General features: G+C 46.4%; 1 protein-coding gene and 1 long non-coding RNA gene across 4 annotated transcripts in view; one reads left to right on the plus strand and one right to left on the minus strand.

Annotated features, from left to right (window-relative positions):
• Nucleotides 1-1,566: 1,566 nt before the first annotated feature.
• Nucleotides 1,567-19,482, plus strand: part of LOC128329820 (integrin alpha-X-like) — a 66,821-nt gene continuing 48,905 nt past the window's right edge. For 2 of the 3 annotated variants that reach the window (XM_053261566.1, XM_053261568.1), the window contains exons 1-5: nucleotides 1,567-1,682; nucleotides 10,001-10,118; nucleotides 10,235-10,329; nucleotides 15,849-15,913; nucleotides 16,099-16,213. In XM_053261566.1, coding sequence (XP_053117541.1) covers nucleotides 1,619-1,682; nucleotides 10,001-10,118; nucleotides 10,235-10,329; nucleotides 15,849-15,913; nucleotides 16,099-16,213 — 457 coding nt within the window. In that variant the 5' untranslated portion in view covers nucleotides 1,567-1,618. Of the gene's footprint in view, nucleotides 1,683-5,596; nucleotides 5,668-10,000; nucleotides 10,119-10,234; nucleotides 10,330-15,848; nucleotides 15,914-16,098; nucleotides 16,214-19,482 lie in introns of those variants that run through there. The other variant, XM_053261567.1, reaches the window with a different exon arrangement.
• The window catches only part of LOC128329825 (uncharacterized), a 30,335-nt gene continuing 29,052 nt past the window's right edge, over nucleotides 18,200-19,482 (minus strand). The window contains exon 3 of the long non-coding RNA XR_008309809.1: nucleotides 18,200-18,786. This is a non-coding gene — a long non-coding RNA (uncharacterized LOC128329825). The remainder of the gene's footprint in view (nucleotides 18,787-19,482) is intronic.

Raw genomic sequence — 19,482 nt, forward strand, 5'->3', positions numbered from 1 at the left:
CTCTCCATCTTTAAGATTACAGGAGTTACCTCGCCCAGCTTTCTGTCTCCAGTAGTGGAAAGCTCACAAGCCATTAAGGGGGTTTGCCTCCACTTCTGATATACTGTCTCTGAACACGGAAGTTCAATTTAGCTGGGTTGGCTTGTGGCCATTGATTATCTTGTCTTGCATAAGAGATGAAGCATTTCCCAGCATGGGGCTACAGTAGGAATACGGCAAATATTTATATACTGCTTTTCATCAAAAGTTCCCCAAACGGTTTACAGAGATATAAATAAAATGGCTCCCTGTCCCCAAAGGGCTCACAATCTAAAAAAGAAACATAAGATAAACACCAGCAACAGCCACTGGAGGGGTGCTATGCTGAGGATGGATAGGGCCAGTTGCTCTCCCCCTGCTAAACAGAATCACCACTCATTGGTGGAGCCGGACGAAAGGCAGCCTGTGTCCTGCCCCACCAGAGACACCTCGTGTGCATGACATCACACGGACATGAGTGTGCCTGGATCCCGAGAGCCCCTCAACAGCCCTCTCAAATGCATTCCCAGTCAGCGTTTGTTGGTTGAGTGCATTTATGTTGCTTCCTCTCCCTCACTGGGAGAGAGGAAATGTATATTATTTAGTACGTCTATATAAATGTACTAAATAAATAAACAAATGAGCTCTGGAGAACTTGCTTGGGGCTCTCGGGAGCCCGGGGTGCACCCGTGTGCACGTGACATCACAGGCAAAAGGGGTGTGGCCCGGGCTCCCGAGAGAGTTCTCTCCAGAGCTCATTTCCACCCAGCGTTTGTTGGATGCAGTGTTTAGTTTGCTTCCTCTTCCTCCACTGAGGGAGAGGAAGCGAAATAAGTGCACCCAGCCAGAAACCACCAGCTGGGAATGCATTAGCGAGGGCTGGGGCGGATCTTCGGGAGATGGAGGCCACACCCACATGTGCATAACATCACACACATGGGGCATCTCGCCCAGCCCTTTCCATTGGCGGCCTGGGTTCTTTGAACCCCACTACGCTATGGTAGCTCTGCCCCTGTCACCACTTTGCAAAGGTGGCTCTTTGCTCAGTTAGCAGGGGACATGATGCAATAAGAACAGCCCTGTTGGATCAGACCCAAGGCCTATGTAATCCAGCATCCTGTTTCCCACAGTGGCACACTAGATGCCCCTGAGAAGCCCACAGACCAAGAGGTGAGGGCATGCCCTCTCCCCTGCAACTGGTATACAGACACATCTTGCTTCTGAGGCTGGGGGTGGCCTATAGTCATCAGACTAGTAGCCCTTGATAGACCTGTCCTCCTTGAATTTGTCTAAGCCTCCTTTAACGCCATCCTACATATGTCGAGCCATACAATGATGAAAAAAATCCATGCCCTGATTTCTTTTGGTTGTGTGTTGCTGCAAAAGGCACAATGCCAATGAAAACTGCAGCCAGCCCCATTTGGTTGGCGTAAAATCCCCTAGCATCAGATGTTGGATGTATTTCGCAAGTGGCGCAAATGAATGAACAAAGCAGAAGCGGTGGGAGGAAATTGTGTGGTAATCCAAGCAACATTGGAGGTACAATTATTCTGCCTCAGACCTTGGGTGCAAGACGGACCTGGAGAGCTGAAGCGAAGGCATGGGACGGACTGCTGAAACAAAGCCTAACTTCAGAGCTGCATTCCTTCTCTACATTGCCTGCTGTAGGTAGAGTTCTGCTGTGGCTCGTGGTTGGGGAGGGTTGTCAGATGTCCAGAATATGAACTTGCCTGGCTTGCTCTTGTCCTGTTAACAACAGCTTGATCTGAAGAAATAGCAGGCAGAGCTTTTAATGGCAGGAAGCCAAATATTCTCTTCTGCTACTTGAGCTGTTTCGAAAGCCCCAAGACTCAGAGCAGAGGGCCAGCGTGAAAAAGCAAAACCGGCTGGCAGCCCGAATCGGGAGTGAGGGGAGGGAACTGGGCGGTGGGTCACTTGCATCTAGGTGGGCCAGGTGTAAACTTGTGGTGTCTGGGGATTGTGGGATGTCGGGAAATGTCCTGGTGGGGCAAGAGGCATGGGCAGAAGTGGGGAAGGCAAGGGTGGTTCAAGACATTTTGAACCTTTTGCCTGAGAAAAAGCACAGTATGATGCCCTCCTCCATCCACCATCAAGCCAGGCAGTGGCAGCAGGACGGGTGTTCATAAGGGGGTAAAATAAGAGGTATGCTCCACTTGGGTGAGGAGGGAACACGAACAGTGTGTCCCAGTGGGACAAGGAGGGGAGATGGCACTGGGGTGGGGCAAGGTGAAGCACTTGTTGCTCTGGGGCTCCCTCCCAAAGACCTGTCCCTGAGGAGGCCACCTCACTCTGCCTCATGGAAGGCCACCCCTGAAGGCCTGCACCACCACACCCGGAAGGTGGGCTTCTGTTTATTTTAATTTAATATTTTGCATGTGTTTACAGTCCCTGGATGTGCTGCAGTGCATTCTTGCAGCAGTCGAGCCGGTTATAACAGCTCTGTGTGAGGTCAGAATTATTATCCCCATATTGCAGGGGGCGGGGCAGTCTGAGGCCGAATTATAGTAGTTTACCTGAAGTCACCAAATGAGGTGAAATTTTAACTGGGGACATGGTTTTCTGTGACAGGGAGCAAGAGGGGCACTCCCGCCTGGATTCATGGCTGGATTCAGATGGAGCATTTAGAACTCTGTCTGAATATTACATACAAACACATACATGAATCTCTCTCCCACATATGAGGAGAGAGGAGAGCTGGTCTTGTGGTAGCAAGCATGACCTGTCCCCTTAGCTAAGCAGGGTCCACCCTGGTTGCATAAGAATGGGAGACTTGATGTGTGAGCACGGGAAGATCTTCCCCTCAGGGGATGAAGCCGCTCTGGGAAGAGCATCTAGGTTCAAAGTTCCCTCCCCGGCTTCTCCAAGATAGGGCTGAGATTCCTGCCTGCAACCTTGGAGAAGCCGCTGCCAGTCTGTGAAGACAATACTGAACTAGATGGACCAATGCTCTGACTCAGTATATGGCAGCTTCCTGTGTGTGCGTGCGTGCGCACACACATACAACCTCCACTCACATACACTCCTGTGGATGCCCATCACTTGGCATTCCCCCCAGTTGTCACACTTTGGTACTACATTAGCTTTCTTAATAATGAATTTCAATCATAATATAGTAGCCAGTCCTGAAAGCTGAGATGTCCATGGTATGCATCTCTCCTCAGCCATGGATTTGCATCCCGCCCCCACCCCGCACTGATACCCTGTGAGGAAACTGGACCTGGCCTTATTTTATTTATTCTCATAACCTTCTGAGGAGATTACTCTAATGCATTTGCTGTGGGGCTGAAATTCTGAAGAACAGCAATGTGGGTTTCTTAGTGTTGCCTGGTGTTCTTAAGTTTAACTTTGTTTTATTCTCTCTTTATTTCTGTTTTATCCTGCGTATTTTATAATTGCGTGACTCACTGGTGTGTTAATACTATATTCTAAGTTGTGTTGAAAATCCTTCTTGAATTTAGAACTGTAACAAAATATAGAGTCCCTGTAATAATCGTGCTATGTGTTATTTAAGGAAGTGAAATGCTCCCTCAGAGACTGGACTCTGAGGTTATAACCTATTATAACCTTTGGTGGTATCGTGCATTCTCTCATGTGACGAGAGAGAGAGAGAGAGAGAGTCCAGTAAAGTGAGAGAATGGGCTGTAGCACGACCAGTAGAATACTAGGTAAAGACCTTTGCAAATTTGAAAGAGATGGACAGACCTCACAACCACCACTAGAAAATTAGGGTGAGGGATGGACCAGGACCTGATGAGTTCTCATCTCTTCCATTTAGATGTTTGTTTACATGGAGGAACATTCAAATATGATACTCCACATCTGTCATCTGAAGTGGTACAACCTCATCTTGCTGCATGCATGGGTCAGGCTAAGATTTCTATGCATTCTCCCAGGCCTGACCCATGCATGCAGCAAGATGAGGTTGTATCACTTCAGATGACAGGTGTGGAGTATCATATTTGAATGTTTCTCCATGTAAAAAAACATCTAAATGGAAGATTTGGATAGTGTATAAAATACACTAAGGATGTATGTGGCATGCCCCGCCCACACAGTACCTTACCAATTGGAGGTAACAGAACAGAAGCACTGTGGTGATTGGGCACAGGGGTGTATCTAGGGTCGGGCAGGCAGGGCATGTGCCCCGGGTGCCACTTGAAGGGGGGGCACCATTTCTTAATTTTTGTAATTAAAAAAATTAAAAAATGGCCGCCGAAAACAAAATGGCCACCGTGCATGCTCAAATGGCCTCTGTGAGGCCCTAGGCCATGCCAGGCCTCGCAGAGGCCATTTGAGCATGCACGGTGGCTATTTTGTTTTCAGCAGCCATTTTTTAAAAATTATTTTTTTAAAATGGCCACCGCACATGCTCAAATGGTCCCTGTGAGACCCCAGAGACCAGTGGGGGGAAACCTTTGCAGACCCCTCCCCCCACAGCCTTTAGGAAGATCCCCAAAGGGGCTACAGGTAAATTTTTTTTTAAAAAAAAATAATATAATATAAGTTACTGTACACATATTCAGATTGGCACTATGTACAGAGAATCAGAGCTTGTGAATACTGAGCTGAAGCTTATGAACTAGGATTGTGTTCATTTGTTCTTATTTTGCTTCTTGTGATAAGTGAGTTAAATGTGATGTCTTAATAATATGGCTATTAATGGTGAGTTTGTCTTTGAATCAGTGTGAAATCCTTAGTATTAAGGCTCACTGGGAGTTTTTTGTTCTCTTTCTCTCATTTTAACTGTCTTTCTGAAATACTAGAATGTATTCCAAGCAGTGAAACAGTTTACTCTGCATATCCTTTAATTATTTTCAGAGTTTCTGGGAAATGTCAAATTCTCTACTAGTCGGAGGGCTACTAGTTGGAGAGCTGTGGGCCACCTCCATCATCAAGGGCAGGGTGCCTCTGAGTACCAGTTGCAGGGGAGTAATGGCAGGAGAGAGGGCACGCCCTCAACTCCTGTCTGTGGCTTCCAGCGGCATCTGGTGGGCCACTGTGCGAAACAGGATGCTGGACTAGATGGGCCTTGGGCCTGATCCAGCAGGGCTGTTCTTATGTTCTCCATTTATTTTTACAACGTATGTAATAGTGATGCTACAATGCATAGTAGAGAATTAGACAGGCACTTCCGTTTAGTTTTCCAAGTACACCTCCACATAGTATTTGGGTATTTCGTGAGCCCCAGCATACTGACATTTGTCGTTTTCCAGCATTTTTTGGTTTGGCTACGTCCACTGCTAAATAGTTTTTGAAATATTAATAGATTTAACAAGCTTGACTTGTATTTTTCAGCTGATATTATGGTAACGTTATCTGGAAGATGGGTGTTGGATGTTTGGACAGGGGGCGCAATTTCAGTGCTTGCCCTAGGCGCTATTTTCCCTAGATACGCCTCTGATTGGGCAGTGGGGATTCCATATGCAGATAGGGAAGAAGAGTGGGCAGGTAGGGAGTGAGTGAGCAAGCCAGTGGCAGGGAGGGGGCGAGTGAGTAAGCGAGCAGCAGGGAGGGGGTGGGCGAGCGAGTGGGCGGGCGGGCGGCAGGGAGGGGGCGGCTGAGAGTGGGTGGCTGACACTGAGCAAGGTCTGTGGCGAGCAACAAAGTTCTAGCGCAGAGATGCTCTGTGTGGGTTCAGCTAGTTGATTTGATTACATTATATGAAACCATGGCCTTTCTGTGTGCAAGTGAGAATAGCGTCTGAGCTTATCTTAGGGTTGCCTTCTGTGCGGTCAGCATCCTCAGTCTAATAATCCGCGGTCTAATAATCCGCGGTCTAAACCGCCCTCAGCCATTTTTGGAAGGGCGGTATATAAATCAAATAAATAAATAAATAATACTGAGGCGGCCTCAGAGCCAGAGAAGGGCCCACTGCTACCCAGAGTCCTCTGCAGCTGCTCCTTGCTGCTGTTGCCAGGCCTACCACGTGAGCAGTGACTCTGGCAGCAAGGAGCAGCAGCTGCCCCACCCGCCCGGGTCCCCAGTGGTAGCCTCTGCTGGAGAAAGATGCCCCCACTCTCTTGCTCATCCCCAGCCTGGGCAGCATTGCAGCAGTAAGGCACAGAGGGCATCTTTCTCAAGCGTGACGACTCATGGGGAGCCAACGCTGCTTCTTGGCTTTTGGTCTTGTGTGTCTTAACTTTTTGGGCGAACTCTGACAAACCACGGAGTCATTGCCATCATTATGATGGGACAGGGCAGCTATGAGTTATTTAAGGAAGTAAGGGGCCACCTCAGAGCCTGGATCCTTTTCATTTTTTCAATTTGCCTTTGACCCATTTTCTGAAGAAATGGATGCACGCACACACTCTGCTCCCCGGCACGGCCAGAAAAATATTCTGAGGAACCTCTGTCTAGAGCATGAGGCCATTGCTACAAAAAACTTGCAATAGTGGACTCACTGGTTGGAGGCGCTGACGGAATCAGGCGGGGGTGTGAAGTGACTCATACAGCCACTTTTCCTGTGGTTCAAAGTGAGGCAGGGGTGGGGATGCTCTAAAGCAGACCTCTTCAATTTAGCCCCCCACCCACACACACACTGCAAACGGGTTCAACTCCCATAATCCCAGTCACAGTGGTCAATAGGCTGGGATTATGGGAGTTGTAGGCCAACATCTGCAGGAGGGCCAAAACTGAGCAGCCATGCTGTAATGTGACCTCATGGGTCAAACTCAAAAGAAATACAACTTAATGAAATCCCAAATACTAAACAGTGAAAACCAACTCCCCTGTTCCTGCATCCCAGTCCTATCAGAATTAGGCCAAACCACAATCCTGTTCCATACCCTTAGAGAGGCTTTCATTTGCTTTTGTTTTTTTGTTTTAAGTACAGTCTAAGTTTTAAATTTTTTAACTGGATCTGGTTTAACTGATTTTTTTTAATACTGTGTAGTGTTTTATCTGTTTTACTGTGTTGCTTTTCATTGTATACTGTTTAATTGTTATGCTGGTATGAGCTTCCTGAAGCTGCATTGCACTGAAGGTACAGGATGTAAATGTTTCTAAATACATAAATAATACAAATAACCGATGAAAAGGACATGCCTATGAATGTGTGTGGGTGGTGGTGGTATAAAATTCTGACCACAAAAGAAAGCACATAGCATAGTGCATGCAGAGCACATGATCCTAGATTTCAAAAGCGGATGAACAGAGTCACACCCTCCAAAATTTTGCAGATGAAAAAGGGATGCACTTATAACAACTAGGATTACTTCCCAGGCCTCACCACCCACTATAGTACATTGCTGAAGACTGGATTCGACCCACTATATGCTGCACGCACTGTGTAGTGCCTTAGTGCTGTGCACTAAGGTGTGAATGAACCGAGGTGCCATGGGAAGGGAAGCGGCAAGCAGGAGCTTTTAGAAAGAGGAGAGCAGGTCCTTACCTGCTCTCCACCACCTATGTAGCTTCCTGTTGGGATGGCGCATGTCCCAAGTACCCGCATGCAGCGCCAGCACGCACATGGCATCTGTGTATGTGTGGGCAGCTTTTGTCTGGTCAGCAATACCATGCTCTCCTCTTTCTTAAAGCTCCCACTCGCCACACTACTCCCCTCCCTGTGGCACTGAACCGATTCGGACCTCGTCCGAACCGGTTCAGCACAGAAACTGTGCTTGAACCTTGGTTCGTGCACACCCTTAACATGCATGTGCACAGAGACACAATGCATCCACCCACCCACCTGGAGATTTAATTTCTAGAGACTCTGGGGAGGAATCTGAATCCCAAAAAATGACAACTCTAGCAACTCATGGTGGGTGAAAAATCTGAATAAGCAATTTTTTTTTTTAAATGTTAAAAAATAAAGTCCAATGTTTGTTTGTTTTATCGTATTTATATACCACCCCATTTATTTAATTTATTTATTCATTCGACTTATATACCACCTTTCCTAAAGTGACTCAGGGTGGTTTACACTAAAATAAAAAAATACATAACAATTAAAATCAAAAACCATTTAAAAGCAGATTAAAATTAAAATTAGATTGATGTCTTTAAAAGCCAAGTTAAAAAGAGGAGTCTTTAAGGCTCTCCTTGAAGGCCTCCAAGGAAAATAATCCTCTCATAGCCACGGGGAGCACATTCTACAACCTAGGGGCGACAACTTAGAAGGCCCGATCCAAGGTCACCATCAGATGAATCGGTGGCACCTGAAGATGGACCCCTCCTGATTATCTCAGTGAGCGGTGGAAATATCACTCCTTGTAGAGAAAGGCACTTTCTCAAGTACCCTGGACCTAAACCATTCAGGATTTTAAAGATAATAACCAGCACTTTGTACTTTGCCTGGAAACATATCCAAATGCAGCAGCTAGGGTTCTATCTGGAGCTGCCTAGTGTGATCATATCACACCCATTTTGAAAGAGCTGCACTGGTTACCAGTGTGTTTCCAAGTCCAATTCAAGGTGCTGGTTTTGACCTTTAAAACCCTTAACGGTTTGGGCCCGGGATACCTGAGGGACCGCCTGCTCCCAAGGGTTGCTGCCCGCTTGATGAGATCATCTGAGGGGGCTCTGCTCTGAGTGCCGAAAATGAGGGAGGCTCGGTTGTCGTGCATGCGGGACAGGGCCTTCTCTGTTGTTGCCCCCAGACTTTGGAATGCTCTCCCAGTGGTCATTCACTCCTCAGACTCCATCATAGTTTTTAGAAAGCTTGTTAAATCTTGGCTTTTTATCTAGGCCTTTACATAATTGTTTCTATTGCTGTTTCTGAGTGTTTTACCCGTGTATAGTTTTTATCTTTGTATTATATATATTTTAAATCAGATTTGTTTTATATTTTTAGCTTAACACTTTTAGTTGTTGTTTTTTATTGTATATTTTTTTAATTTTTGTAAACTGCCTTGGGATTGTTTTTAATGAAAGGCGGTATATAAATTTAACAATAAAAATAAGATAATAAATAAATACCGGAAGCCAGTGCAACTGTTTAAGAACAGCCCTAATGTGATATCTCTGGGGTACCCCAGAGACTAATCTGGCTGCTGCATTTTGAACTAACAGAGGTTTTTGAACTATATACAAAGGCAGCCCTACACAGAGCATATGGCAGTAGTCCAACCTGGAGGTTTCTAGCTGGTGTACCAATGTTTTCAGGTCATTCTCCTCAAGAAACAGGCGGAGTTGTCAAATCAGTCACAGCTAGTAAAATGTGCTTCTGGCCACAGCCTCAATCTGAGGCACCAAGGTGAGAGCCAGGTCCAAGATGACTCCCAAGCTACGAACCTGTTCTTTCTGCGGGAGTGTAACCTCATCCAGAACAGGAAGTTCTATTCCGTCTTGCAGATTATGACCCCCAACAATGAGCACCTCCATCTGGCTTGGATTCTGCTGATTCAGATTCAGTTTATTAATGCCTTTAGGCAGGCATTTAAGGGGCTAATACCATGTTCTGATATTGATGACAAAGAGAAATAGATTGGGGTGTCATCAGCATATTGATAACACCCAGCACCAAATCCCCTGATGACCTCACCCAGTGGTTTCATGTAGATATTAAAAAGCATTGGTGATGGAATGGAACCCTGAGGCTCCAGTCCTCTCTGGAATTGAATAAAACTCTGGGCAGTTTACAGTTAAAACCCAACAACAATTAAAACCTTAAATCATATAAAACAAATTGAAATAACCATCAATAAAACTTTAAAACATTATAAACTAAAAGCCTGATAATATATGTGTTTTCTAAAGCCACTTAAAAATAGCCAGAGATGTGGAGGTTCTGATTTCATTTGGGAATGTGCTCTAGAGCCCTGGGGCAATCCTAGAGAAAGCTCAGTTTCGGGTTGCCACCAAACGAGTTGGTGGCAACTGCAACCAGACCTCCCCTATTGATCGTATTAGGCAGTGGAGTTCATGAAGAACTTGATGCTGAGAACACTAGCTGTCGAGCATTAATCCCCCCTACTTCACCACTTTTCCTTAACCTTTCTCCACCCCTCTGTTTTCCAACCAGGTCTCCCACACTCTTTGGCCTTCAGCATCGACACAGAGACTCCCATGATTTTCAAAGGTGATGCAGCTGCGCAGTTCGGCTATCGTGTTATCCAGACAAAATCGAATAGTGCATCCTGGTGAGAGCAGAACGAAATATGTGTGGTGATATCCAGTTTCATTTCAACAAAATCAGCCACATGTCTGTGAATATTAATTTTAAAACACTGAATGGATCTTCCCTTTCCTCCAACAGGTTGGTAGTGAGTGCCCCTCTGCAAAACAACGGGACGGGATCCCTTTCCCGCTGCTCTTATGACACAGGGAAGTGCCAGCCGGTGCTTCTCTCGAGTAAGTATAAGGCAACATACATTTGTGTCCTGATTCCTTCTGGAGGATGATAGTTGTAAGTTTGATTCTTCTCCCTCAAGAGAAAGCAAGAGGAACTCTTGGGAGCATATCTACCCTACAAATTTATACTGGTTTTGTATGAGTTGTGGCTTCCCTTTTAAAATCCGGAGAATTGTATTGAACATTTTCTGATAGGAATCCTGTTTTCATTGCACGACAGTTCCCGATATTCCCTAGAACTTTTTTGCACGGTGCTTTTATTTCAAATCTCTCCTGGAAGGGAATGTGTGCTTTTACACTTCAGCCAGATTATCCCCGAAGTCCCTGTGAGATCTTTGGGAGCACTTCACACAAAACTTGGATTTTTCCTTCCGAGTTCAAGCTTAGCTCACTTTATGTCCGGGGTAAAAAATCCCTGTATTTCAGTCGCTTTGGGGGGATAAAGCAAGAGCAGCTGTAAATCAAGCTTTTGAGATGCAAATAGGAAGCTGCATTCTGTAATGCCGCGATTCTTATTCAAAGTGGCTTCGCTCATGGCATACTCTGAGAGCTGAAGCACTATGTGAAAAACTCCCTGGGAGTTATTCACACATGGCTTCATGCCATGAAGCAGTATCTGAAGCAGATTCGCTCTTCATAGCAGATTTGCAGATGTTTAATTTGGGGGATTAAATGGACAGTTCACACAGGGTCAGCTCCTCTCCGCAATCCCTGCAGATCTTTTTCCTGTGCGCGTTCCCACCACTTGCTTTGGGTTTTTTATCCAACCAGTCCCATCAGGAGGAGGTGAGAGAGCTTTTGTTCTTGTTCTCATTCTCTCTGTGGCCCCTCTTCCTTCCTCAGCCAGCCATTCTACTTCTTTCCCCCATGGATGGTGTGAAATGCTACTCCTCTTTAGCAAGCCTTCCTGGCAGCTTTCTGCAGACAGGGACATGTGCACCACAGTTGGGTTCACACCAGAGTGCAGAAATGCTTCTGTGATTCAGCAGAGTTAAGGGTGCCTTCTGTGCTTAAAAGCATCTCCTGTGAGGAACTGTGGCCAATGTCTCACTTGCTCCCAATTTGTGACCTCAGCACAGCACCCCTGTAGGAGCTGGAGAGGGCTTTCTCCGCTGAGAGTGGTTTGTGAGGAATAGCCTCCACCCAAGGGGACATCTGTGTGCGTATTATGTAGGCTGCCTGGTTCTAATTTAACCTGACAGAAACATGAGCTGAAAGCACCCTCTCCACAGAATTGCATCAATCTGCCACAACCCCTTCCCCCACCCAACCCCCAGGGCTTGCAAATCTCCTTTGCTGACACCTGGGTGGATTTCAAGTGCAAGTTTGGAAAGAAGCCGCTGCACACATCACAGAGAAACTTCGGGGCATAACAGAAGCCTCAGTTCTCCCCCTCCCAAAGCCACTGGAAAGAAAGGATTTTTTTAAAAGGACATGATTCGGGCTAAGCCATAATGTGCAGCCTTGATTCGGGGGAAAACAGAGTCTTGTCTGTACTGGTCCCTGATAGCCCGGAGCGACTTCAGGGTAAATGCAGCTAATATGTGGACTGACCCACTCCATTCTGACGAGATTCAAAGTAAAAGCCCTGTGTGTAAAGCCTCCTGGGGCTTTTACACACAACAGGTTTTACGGGGAGGCTTTACTGCAAACTCGAAGTTGTCCCCAAAATCCAACACAAATAGTGGATTTTTAAAATCCTGGATATAAATCAGGTTACACTCTAATGCACAGCGAATAACTTGAATTGTGTGTGAACTGCTCCCTGATAACTCACAGGGACTTTGGGGTAAATCTAGCCGATAGGTGAATTCACCTCCTCAATTCCAGAGGAGATGGGAGTTAAAGGGTTTTAAAAGCCTGTGTGAAAAGCTTCCTGGGCATTTTTCACACTGCAGGCTTTACCGCGAGTTTACTGTGAGGCTTTACTGCAAATTCAAAGTTGCCCCCCAAACCAATGCAAAAAGTGGATTCCCCCCCCCCCGGATATAAATCGGGCTACACTCTTAATGCACAATGAAAAACCTGAATTGTGTGTGAAGTGCTCCCTGATAGCTTGCAGGGACTTTGGAGTAAATCTGGCTGATATGTGAACGCACACCTCCATTCTGGAGGAGATGTGAACTAAAAGCCCTGTGTGGTGTGAAAGCCCTGTGTAAAATGCCCTGGAGCTTTCCTCCATGGGACTTCCAGTTCTTGGAGTATCTGATGAGGAAAGCCACTTCGAATGAAAAACTTGCAGCATCAGGAAAACAGCCCCTCCCCTCTCTACAGAGCAGGTCAGGATAACTAAAAATCTGTAGCAACTTAATCCCTGCCTGGCTTTGTACAAGTCCTTATTCAGAATCCTTTCTTTTCAGCTTCTGGTTCAGGCAAAGAATTGAAAACAGTTTCCAGGCTTTTTGCTCTTTGAAAGTTTTTGGAGCGGGGACATCTTCCAGACCTGCCCCCTCTTGCACTGGACTTCTCTCTGGACTCCTAAACACTCCCAATATATGCAGTTTTAGACTTCTAAACACTCCCAATATATGCACTTTCTCTGCCCGTCAATTCCTCAGCTCAGCCAATTGGAACAGACAAAAAATGCCCTCTCTTTTAAAAAAAATCTCCTTTCCCTCCAAAAGCCAACTGTCACAGTGCTAAACCAAAAGTGAAACTATAGAAAAACAAGATTGGATTTTTGACCCCAAACAGAGACCAGCCAACATTCTATACGGTTTGTTGTTGAACTACAACTCCCATCATCCCCAGCCACAATAATTGTGGCTCGGGATGATGGGAGTTGTAGTTCAACAACAGCTGGAGTGCCAAGGTTCCCCACCCCATACAATGGAGAAGAGGTTTGTTCCTCATTCCCACCCTTCTCCTCAAGTGGAACACTTACAAGTGTGCAGGGCCCGGGGCAAATCAGCCAGGACCCCCTTCCAGTTAATTCTAATGGGGGTTAAAAGAGTGGGGCCAAGGGCGGTCGCCCTGCTTGCCATGCCCTAAGGACAGCCCTGACACTTACCCTAGCAAAGGGTAGGTGTGCAACGTCCAGGCAAAAAGTTAAGTCTTAGGTTCCAACATTATGGCTTTAGAGTGCACCAGTGATGAAGTTTTCTTTGCCAGGCATATACTGTACCTGCATCTGGGATTCTTGCCATTTCCATGACCACTTTTGCCATTTAGAGCCCAAAATCCCCATAGTCTGTGACCACTGTATAACATGGTGGTTAGTCCACAAGGTTAACTGCTGTTCATAGATACAAAGTCTGAATATGTCCATATTCCACACTGTCAGTTCTCCTTCTTGGGTTTCCCCCCTTCCCTTGTACACTTGGGAAAGTTAAACTCAGAGTTTATTTGGTTAACCATTAGCTGGCCAGCTATATCAGTGGCCGCTGCCCATATCACGTTTCCAGTTGCTTTGCCTTTAAATCTCAGTTCAGTGTCTCTAGGGTGTTGGCAATACATCAGACCAAGCAAGTCCACGACCTTCTCCTTGGGACCTGCCTTGGCTCCTTGCAACCATCTACCCAACAAACATAACATTTTAATGTCAAATTGACTTCGAAATTTTCCAGGTTGAAACACTCTGATTTCAAACTCTTTCCCCAACCAAAACTTTGGATGCCCAAGCTCTTTGAACATGACACAAGTAACATCCTCTTCTGCAGGCATGCTACTACAACCCTTTGCCAGATCCCCATCCATCACATTGGGTACACAACCCATGTACTTACCCTCCTGGAGATCATGGTTCTGCTCAGCCCATTCAAAGGTGGCAAGAAACACCTAGGGATCCTCTCTTAGAGGCTTTACACACAGGCCTTCTACCCCCAAATCTCTTTCGGGAGAGTGTGTGCGCGCATTCACACACCAGCCAAACTTACCCCAAAGTCCCTTCTTCCTCCCAACAGCTCTCTAGGACACACCTACCTGGTGTGCTGATTGGCTGAGCCCTGGAGTTCACCAGCCTGTCAGTTCTGGGACACATCCTTGGTAAACTGCTCTCCTTACTTTGCCCCCCGCTCACCGCCACACCTTTTGTGGACATGTTTTGTGTGCACAGAGCATGTGGTTGAGCAATTCAGGTTTCAGCACCCTCTTTCAAGGCTCTAGAAGTTAACCCTTTAGGCCTCCTGATTCTAGTACATAATGCACATGCACATAAATACACACAGATGGACACACAAGGGCAGTGCACTGCTTCCCATTCATCCCTTCTGCATAATAATCTTATTGAGAGTAAAAGTCTGATCTAAACTATCATACGTTTGCCATACATTTGCCAGTGTAGTGTAGTGGTTAGACTGTTGGAATAGGACCAGGGAGACCTGAGACCTCAAATCCCCATTCGGCCATAGAACTCACTGAGCGACTCTGGGCCATTCCCTAACCTACCTCACAGGGTTGTTGTGAGGATAAAATTAACTACATACATCGCTCTGGGCTCCTTACAGAAAAAGTGGGGTATAAATGTAAAAATAAATAGTGAGATCCACTGTGAGCTGAAGCACTGTCATAAAAAGTCTTGACATTTATTTTTAAGAAGGAAAGTGGATAGGTGCTCCAAAATATACAAAGAACTTCATGCTTCCAGGGGTGCCCCATTAATGGTGCAAGCCTTCCCTTGTACCATTAATGGGGCACCTCTGGAAGCATGACATTCTATTTATAGAGCACCTATAAATGCAGGACCTATAAATTCCAGAGCACCTATAAATGCAGCATGCGGCAGCAAGGTTGCCACCGGGGCACCTCTTCAGGACCCCCCTGACACTTGCAAGCTTTGCAAGCAATGCCTCTCCTCACACTCCTTGAAAAGTCTGCAAGAAGCACGAGAGGAGGAAAGAAGGTGTGCCTTGCCCCCACGCACTCACTCGGAGATTTAATTCCTAATGCATCAGTTCCCAAACTCTTCCTTTACGTGAACCACTACATCGTCATGGAAAGCTTTTGTGGACTACCACATAAGCAAGCCGTTTTAAACATTTTGAACACCGCCTATGGCTGACAGGGTATTAAAAACTCAGCTATTTCTAACCATTTATTCATGGATGAAACATACATGGATGTTTCTCCGGAGGATTACATTGCAAATAATAATGTAACACTGAATATGATACATAAGAGGCACACAAAATATTATTATTGCATTATCCCCCCCTGCCCCACAGGTCACCTGCAGTACCTTTGTGGAGCACCAGTGGTCCCGACGGACCACAGGTTGGGATCCCCTGAGCTAGAGACTCGGAGGGAGGGAGCTGAATCCCCCTGAAGAATGACAGTTGTAGCAACTTGCATGGAAAAAAACTGAACAATGCGTTCTGAAGGGGCAAAAATAGGGACAGTGATTTACCAGGGACAGATTCCAGAAAATAGGGGCTGTCCCAGCCTATGAAGTACAACTGCCTTTCTCAGGCTGTGTGGATGCACTCATGAAATAAGTTTGTGATGCAGGGGAAAACTCTCCTAATATCTCTCATTCTTCTGTGTTTCCTTCCACACGCCATCTACCTTTCCCTTCAACAAAGACACCTCTGGAATATCTCTGGGCCTCTCGCTGGCTGCTGACGAAACACATGATTCCAAAATAATAGTAAGTAAGACCGGAATGGGATCCTATTTAGTTGGCAGGGGCCTACCTGGGTCTGCAAATAACCTGACCCTCCCAGTTCAGAAAGGAGGAGGAGGGCGCTCTCCCAAGTGTGGCTGAGGCCTAAGTAGATCAGCTTCAATGTTAGAGTGCATGCACGGCTGCTAATCCTTCCTTTCCAATAACAGGCTTGTGGTCCAACTTGGAAGCAGCGGTGTCAGGACCTCAATTATCTGAATGGAATCTGTTACATCATGACCAACTTTGATCAAAACTTACAAGAGATCCGTCCAGCTTTCCAAGGTGAGGTTTGAGAGAAACCTTGTTCCTAGCACATCCACTGTTCCTCCTAGCACTTCATGAGCCTTGTTCAGACATTATGTTGTGCCTGCATTCAGACTGATGTCTGTTCTTAGTTGGGCCTTTTTAAGACCCTTTTAAAGACTTTTAAGAGGGCCGGAGGCAGAATGTTCATTAGAGGCCTTCCCCTTTCTTCTCTGTAATTGACACACAACATATTATGTATGTGGTGGAACATTTGGGCAATTGCTCAAGTGTACAAATTGTGCAGAGTTGTGTGACAGTCAATGGCGGAAACTGCATAGGCAGTATAGGCAGCTGCCTTTGGCGGCAAATCTTGGGGAGCAGAATCTTGGAGGGAAACTTAATTCTTTCCTCCCCAACCTTGAACAATGCTGCTGTGTAGCGGCAGAGGCTCCACCGCCTCCTAAAGCATCACAGGAGGTGAGGTCGGGCACTGGAGGATGGCTAGGCTGAGGAGTGTGGCGGTGTAAAGGGGAAGAGAGCGCGCGCAGTTTGGATGAGATGTTATCTTAGACTATGATTCCTCTTTTTCTTTTCTGGATGGATACTCTGTGCCTTTTATTCACTCCATTACAGCCAAAAAGCCAACACGTGCAGCTTTTCACATTTGCTGCATTTCTGTACTGGGAAGGGGCTGTTGCTGATGGGCCTGCCAGCCATGGGGCTGTTGAAGGCTCAGAGCATCTGTCAAGGCAGAAAGTTGTCAGTCCTGTTTGAGGGATCCTGGACAAAGGGGGATAGATTAGGGGACAGTGCCTGTGCACAAGGGGGATGGGTTACATGACCATAATTGTCGTGTGTGTATTGGGTGGGAAGGCACCTGGTGGGACACTGTGGAAAACAGGATGCTGGACTGGATAAGCCTTGGGCTTGATCCAGCAGGGCTGCTTTTATGTTCTTAAGGCATCTCTGTAGACCAGTTGATGTATCGGGGTACCCTTGACCCCAATAGGGGAGGTTCATTCCTGGGCGGATGGAGCCCAATAATCAGCCCAGACGAGAGGACTTAAGATCAATATTTTATTTGCTCTTAAGTAGCAAAGGTGCTGCTTGGCTCACGCTCAAAGCAGGACAAAGACTTGATACAGAAGCAGCACATTTATACACCCAAGCAGTCTTAAGAAAACGGTTACAGATAGTTACAGAAAAAGAAACAGTTATATGTCATAGGTCATAACTCATGGTTAGTTCCCCTTTCGTCTGGAAATGGGTCCGGCATTAGGTCATAAATCAGTCGGACAAGCAGTAGGCTTGCTGAACTACAACTTCCATTATCCCCCGCCACAAAATGATGGGAGTTGTAGTTCAGCAACATCTGGAGGTACCCAGGTTAGGAACCTCTGCTGTAGACTTTAGAGGTGGAGAGAGATGAATATCTCACATAGATAAGCCAATAGCATGATCTCTGTTGGCTTTTAATCGGTTTCTGGGCCTGATTCAATGTGTTGCTTTTAGTCGTTAAAGCATAGGCAGATTATGGGAGAGGCAGTGGAGGCAGCTGCCTACGGCGGCAAATATCTTCCCAGCGGCATTTTTTGAAAGAAAAAAAATCTGTTTACATTTGTGTTTTTATTGTATCGTCTCTCACTTATGACGGTGGCAGCAGATTGGGTGCATGCGGGATGCAAAGGGAGAGACACATTGCAGCAGCGTAGAGAGCAAGCAGGCAGCGATCGCATAGCTCCCGCGTCCCAACCCAAGCCCTCGTGCACATGCCGCCTCCCAAATTATGATGGCAGCAGTGGGGTTTGTGTGGGATACAAAGGGAATGGTGGTGGAGAGGGTGGCGAGAGCTCCTATCCCAAGCCCACCTACCTCCCAAATGCAAGCGATTGCCATATTTGGTGCCTCTTTGCACACACATGCGTGTGCAGAGAGGCCTGAAATAGGACGATGGCTTGCATTTGGGAGGTAGGCGGGCTTGGGATAGGAGCTCTTGCCACCTTCTCCGCCACCAATCCCTTTGTATCCCACACAAACCCCACTGCTGCCGCCATAATTTGGGAGGTGGGTGGGCAGGTGCAACAGGAGCTTGTGCTGCCGCACTACTGTGTGGTGGCAATCTAAATGTTAAAAAGTAGAATTGAATCCGCCCCCCTTCCTCCCTTGCTGCTGGGATGGCAAATCTTTGGCCGCCTACAGGCAGCGAAGAGCTTAATCCACCCCTGTGTTAAAGCCCTCATGCAGGGGTTCTCTGCCTCCTCCAGAGGTTGGGCGACAACTCCCACCGTCCCCAGCCACAATGGCCAAATGCAGGTGGGCATGGGAGAAAGAGGACCTTCTCCGTTGCGGCCCCTGATCTTTGGAATTCCACGCTTGTTAACTTGCTATTTCAATGGGTCTTGGGGGCACTGTCTGGCTTTGGTGACATTGCTGATGCTGAAATAAAGTAACTGCAAATCTATGAATCTGCTCAGTTTATTGTTCTGATGAGTTTATATCTTCTGTGTTTGGAGTGGGGGTGGTTCCGTGGAATCGATGTCTTCCTGTTTGAGTGCGGGTTCTTTGCTCAAGGAGGTAAAGTGTGGTTTTTCATTTCAGGGGCAGCGTTTCTGAGAGAGGAATTGGAGATAGGGTTAAACTCTTCCATCTCACCTCTCCGTCCATCAGCTCAGAGTTAGACTGCTACCGATAGAACTCTAGATATGGGGGGGGGGGGGCAGAACAAGCCTTTAAAGTTAATATTTGCACAGACTGTATAAAAATAGACATATTTAATCTATTGTCAGTTTGTTTTCTGAAGCATAATTTTAAGAGAAAGATCCAACCCGAGTGGTGTTTGGAATCTGTAACCTGAACAATGCCTGTAGATCCTAAGCTACAAAAGAGGAAACATCAAAAAAAGGAAAAACCTGTTTTTAGGGTTGATGGGGAAGACGATTGTTTTTAATTCAGTGGAACTGGACTTCTGCCCATAGTAAAACTGGGAAAGACACTCAGAGGCTGAAGGAGGAGGTTAAATTGGCAAAGTTGCTATAATTAGAAGATCCTTATTTCCCCTCTGCTGGTGGAAGGATAAGTCTATAGTGAAGGAAAAGACTGGATAAAAAGAGAAAGTTATCCTTGCTTTGTTTTATGTGTTTATGTATTTTAAAACCTCTGCACTGCCATTCAGCAAAGCTCCCAGGGTGGTTTCCAGAAAACAGGTACACAATATACACAATTGTTGAAAATAATGACTTGAGATTTCAGCCTGTCTGAAAATTCCCTTGCCAAGGCACTTTCCAGATCAACCCTTACCACAGTGT

Source organism: Hemicordylus capensis, chromosome 6 (genome assembly GCF_027244095.1).
Source record: "Hemicordylus capensis ecotype Gifberg chromosome 6, rHemCap1.1.pri, whole genome shotgun sequence".
NCBI lineage: Eukaryota > Metazoa > Chordata > Lepidosauria > Squamata > Cordylidae > Hemicordylus > Hemicordylus capensis.